Source organism: Monoraphidium neglectum, assembly GCF_000611645.1.
Source record: "Monoraphidium neglectum strain SAG 48.87 unplaced genomic scaffold scaffold01145, whole genome shotgun sequence".
NCBI classification, from domain to species: domain Eukaryota; kingdom Viridiplantae; phylum Chlorophyta; class Chlorophyceae; order Sphaeropleales; family Selenastraceae; genus Monoraphidium; species Monoraphidium neglectum.
In genome coordinates, this window is record NW_014012483.1 from 1 (window position 1) to 4,763 (window position 4,763).

The 4,763-nt window shown below is 67.4% G+C and overlaps 1 protein-coding gene across 1 annotated transcript in view; it reads left to right on the forward strand.

The window, feature by feature from the left end:
* Nucleotides 1-448: 448 nt before the first annotated feature.
* MNEG_6809 (Phenolpthiocerol synthesis polyketide synthase ppsA) overlaps nucleotides 449-4,763 on the forward strand; it is a gene marked incomplete at both ends in the record, with an annotated part of 8,972 nt that continues 4,657 nt past the window's right edge. Inside the window, 5 exons of the mRNA XM_014044715.1 lie at nucleotides 449-1,137; nucleotides 2,670-2,889; nucleotides 3,300-3,451; nucleotides 3,662-3,810; nucleotides 4,067-4,438. Coding sequence (XP_013900169.1) covers nucleotides 449-1,137; nucleotides 2,670-2,889; nucleotides 3,300-3,451; nucleotides 3,662-3,810; nucleotides 4,067-4,438 — 1,582 coding nt within the window. The remainder of the gene's footprint in view (nucleotides 1,138-2,669; nucleotides 2,890-3,299; nucleotides 3,452-3,661; nucleotides 3,811-4,066; nucleotides 4,439-4,763) is intronic.

Consider the following 4,763-nt stretch of genomic DNA (forward strand, 5'->3'; position numbering starts at 1 on the left):
CCCCACCCCACCCCATCACAAGGCTGGGACCGCCGCGGGTCAACTGGCGGCCGCCGTCGACGCCGCCTTCGGCGGCGCCAGCGGCCGCGGCCGCGGGGGCGCGGCAGCGGGCCCCTCGGGCGGCGGCGCTTGCAAGGGGCTCGCGGCGGCCGGGGCGCCGCCGCCGCAGGAGAGGGTATTGCTTGTCGGGCTCCACGCCTGCGGCGACCTGACGCCGTTGCTGCTGTCGGTGTATGCGGGCTGGCCTGCCGCCGTTGCGGCCGTCTCGGTGGGCTGCTGCTACAACTTGCTGACAGAAGCGCCGAAGGGGGCCGGCGACGGCAACAGCAGCGCCGGCGGCAGCGGCAGCGGCAGCGGCGCTCCTGAGCAGATTTGCGCGTGCGGCTTCGCGCTCGCCGATGAGGGGTGCGACGGGCCTGGAGCGAAGGGCGCTTGGTTTGGCTGGCCGATGAGCGCTCACCTGAGAGCACGCGGCGGCGGCGGCGGCGGCGGCGGCGGCGGCGCGGCGACGCCCGCGCCCCTCGGCCGCCACGGGCGTCTGCTTGCTTGCCAGTCGCGCGAGAGCAGCCTGGAGGGCGCGAGCGGCGCCGCGCTGGAGGAGACCCTGAGGAGCCACTGCCTGAGGTCGGCCTTCCAGCTGCTGCTGCGGGAGCGGTGGCCCGAAATGGACAGGTCGGGCGGCGTTTCGGTCGGCCGCGACCGCAAGCGCAAGTCAAAGCGCACTGCCATGGGCGTCGCGCCGGGCAGCGAGGCGGCGACGGCAGCTGGCGGAGCCGCGGGAAACAGCGTGGGCAGGCCTGTGTCAGAGGCAGCGACACCGGGCGACGAGGAGTGGGTGGCGTATGCCATGCGCTGCCTGGGGCGGGTCGGCCTGGAGGGGCAGCTCGCAGAATTGGAGCTGGCCTCGTTCTGGCGCGGGGGCGGGGGTCGCTCTGGCTGCAGCAGCAAAGCGGGAGGCGGGGCGCGCAGCTCATGTTGTGGCGCTGACGATGGCGGCAGCGGCGGCTGCGGCGGCGGCGGCGGCGGCGGCGGCAGCGGCGGCGGCAGCGGCAGCGGCAGCGGCGGCAGCGGCGGTGCGGCGAGGCGGCCGCTGTGCGACCGGCTGGCGCTCTTGCCCGCGGTGTGGTGGCTGCGCATGTGCGTGGCGCCCGTCATAGAGACCCTCATCCTATTAGACCGCTGCCTGTTCCTGGAAGAAGCCGCAGAAGGGGGCGGCAGCTGCCCACTGCCTGGCACCGAATCAGCTGCCCGTGACAGCTGCCAGGGGCATGCCTCAAGGTTCGCCGCGCCTGGTTCCGGCGGCGGCGGCGGCGGCGGCTCTGTGCGCATGGCAGTGTTGTTCGACCCGCGGGTGTCGCCGCGCAACGTCGCAATCGTCGCCCAAAAGCCGAGCTCCGGCTCCCGGCTCCATTGAATTTGCGGGTTCACTTCACACTAGAGGTGATGCAGCGTCACATTGGCGTCACCCGTTTTGTGGTGTCCCTGAACCGGCCGTTGATTCGCCTTTGCCAGAATGAGCCTGTGGCCGGGGTTGCGCCAGACGCCTTTGCGGCAAGAACGGAACACCTGCTGCCGCCCCCGTGGGCAGGCGGCTGCAATACTATTTTCAGCACACCAGCGCTGGTGCCGCACGTGCACACGACCACTCCAGAAACGGCCATGCGCGCCGCGCGCGCACGCTCGCCATTGACTTTGAACTCAAGCCCTGAGGCTTTGAGCGTGCAGGCGTTGTGGGGTGCTGGTGGTGTTATCCATGCGTTGTTGTTGCGTTGTAAATTGACTGATTTGATCCTCAACACTGGCGGCCCTCAGACCGGTTCTGCATGTGGGCGTGCGCGGCAGTCAGTCCTGCGCAGCTGACCTCCTGCACAGCAAGAGGGCCAGATCGCGTCGCACAGGTTGTCGAGGGAACGGCGTGATCTGCATGCGCGTGTGTTTGGGCAGGCGCCTGTAACTGGATGTCTAAGGAGGTGACAGAGCGTTGATGACTAACAATGTAACGAAGCGAGCGGCTGCGGGGCACGTTTACAGCGCTCTTTTGCGCAGGTGGGCACCTGTTTCATGGGCGCGCTGCTCGGCGACTAGAATATGCATAGTGAAACCAAGCCGTGGCGCGGCATGTTGGCAGTGCACGGCAAACCTGGAGTCGCAACGCCATGTGTGACTCAAGTGACAACCCAAACCATAATCAAGCATCCTTCACCCTCCTCTCTGTTCCCTTTGACTAAGATCATGATTTCGAGGATGCAGATCAACTCCTGCATGCCTTTACTTACCGGCCCGGCAGTATTGGGATGGGGTCACCTGGTGCTACTCAGAGGCGTGAACAGCGCAGTGACGACGTGCGAAGGTGACACTGCTATGCGTGGACAGGCCTGGCCTTGGGGATACTGACGACTAGTTATGGACATTCTCTATCACAATTAATGATCAGAAGGCCTGGGTATGGGCAACGGTCCTTTTGGGTCCTCGCTGGCCAGCCCGTGCGCCGTGCCGGGGATCGACGTCGGCCGTTGTCATCGCGTTTGCCGTCTCGGGTGATTTGAATTGGTAGATCCGAACTCGTCCACCCGGACGTTACGTGGCGACTGCGTAATGGGGCTGTCCGCGGCGCCCCTGGCGCCCCTCGCAGTCGTCGGCGTCGCGTGCCGCTTGCCGGGCCCGATCAGCTCCCCCTCCGCCCTCCTGGAATTCCTGGCCGCCAAGCGCTGCGCGCTGTCCCCGGTGCCCCCGGGACGCTACCCGCCCGGCGCGCTGTCGCCGGCCGCCGCGGCCCTGCGGCTGGGCGTGCTGCCAGAGGGCGCCCCGCAGGCGCTGGACCACCGGTTCTTCCGCGTCAGCCCGGCCGCCGTCGCAGACATCGACCCGCAGCAGCGCATGGCCCTGGAGGTGGGCCCTGCGCTCATGTGCGATCTTTCATGCATCATCGCTTGCCTGACAGGACTGGTGTCAAGCGGCTTGTCAATCACGGCGCCAATAGCGCCGCCGGTGCCGGTCAACTGGACTTGCCGGCCAAACGCGCCGGCCCCGCCTCAAAAGGCCAACCCGCGTGCTCACAGACTGCCTGCGTCCTGCGCACATAGGTTATCTGTATAGTATCTGATCGCAGCTGGCTTTTAGCAGATCGCAGGCGGCGTCAGAACAACACGACTGCAGCCCACGCGCTTTTGCGTCTCGATGCGGCAGTCCGAAGGACCACACGTGCGCGCAGCGCCCGGGCCGATCTGCACCAGCCTCCAAACCCCATGATGACATCGTCATGCGTCACACCCACCTTCCTCCCTTTCCCAACCCCCAAGGTGACATATGAGGCCCTGCAGGACGCGGGGCTGTCGATGGAGAGCCTGAGGGGCCTGGACGTTGGCGTCTTCGCGGGCGTGGGGCTGCCAGAGTTCCCCATCCAGGACGGAGCGAAACCAGGGGCGGTCGGCACAGTCGGTGGCACATACGGGTGGGTGGCGAGTGAGAGGGGGAGTTGCACTTGTGCAGCGCTCTGCGGAAGTGGCAGGTGTTTGCGCAGAGTGACGATGCTGCGATGGAGCAACACGCAGGCGGGATCACGTATCGCCCCATCTTCTCGACACGTTCCCCCTTGGTATATCCCTTTCTCACCCCTCTTTATGTGCTGCTGTTTGATCAACGCACGGCTGCACTTCGTCAGGTGCTTTATTCCAAACCGCGTGTCACACTTCTTCGACTTCACCGGCCCCTCTGTCGCCCTCGACACTGCCTGCTCGTCGTCCCTCACCGCGCTGCACATGGCGGCCAACAGCCTGCGCGCCGGGGACTGCTCCGCCGCCATCGTGCTGGGTGAGACAGCGCGACAGCGGCCGCATGGGTGGGGTGGGGGGCGTTCGCCGCTCGCATTGTCATAGGTGCTGATTGCACCCGGGAATCAGGGCCCTTCCCTGTCTCCAGTAGCCTGCTGACGCCGCCCACACCAAATACCCTGTGTCTGCGTGCGGCGCCAAGATCAGAAACGTGTCATATTTCAGCTTTGGACCTCCTGCCGTTTGCCCATGCTGGTGGTGGAATTCAAACCCAATTCACCGCCCGCTGCCGCCAGGGACGACCGCCCTGCTGTCCAGCTACGTCCTCCTGGGAGCCCTGGCCAGCGGCGCCGTCTCGCCGACCGGCGACTCGCGCCCGTTCGATGCAGCAGCCAACGGCTTCGTGCGCGCCGAGGGCGCCGTCGCCATACTGCTCGTGCCCGTCGGCCCCTGCAGCCTTGAGCTCGGGGATGCGCTGGGCGGGGCGGCGCTGCGGCCGTACGGCTACATCGTGGGCAGCGGGGCCGGCGCGGACGGCGCAAAGCCGTCGGCGGTCGCGCCGTCTGCGGCGGCGCAGCAGCGGCTGATGCGGCAGGTACACAAACGTGCGGGCGTGGACCCGGCTGATGTGTGCTATGTGGAGGCCCACGCGACAGGCACACCCGTCGGTGAGAGCAGGGCGTTAGGCAGACAGCATAATTGGACTGCTGGACACATATGCCGTCTCCCTTGCTGCTGCTGCTGCTGCTGCTGCTCCTCCTCCTGCTGCTGCTGCTGCTCCTCCTCCTCCTGCTGCCGCTGCTGCTCCTCCTGCTGCTGCCGCTGCTGTTGCTGCCGCTGCTGCCGCTGCCGCTGCCGCTGCCGCTGCTGCTGCTGCCGCTGCTGCTGCTGCCGCTGCTGCTGCTGCCGCTGCCGCCGCTGCTGCTGCCGCTGCTGCTGCTGCCGCTGCTGCTGCTGCCGCTGCCGCCGCTGCTGCTGCTGCCGCTGCTGCTG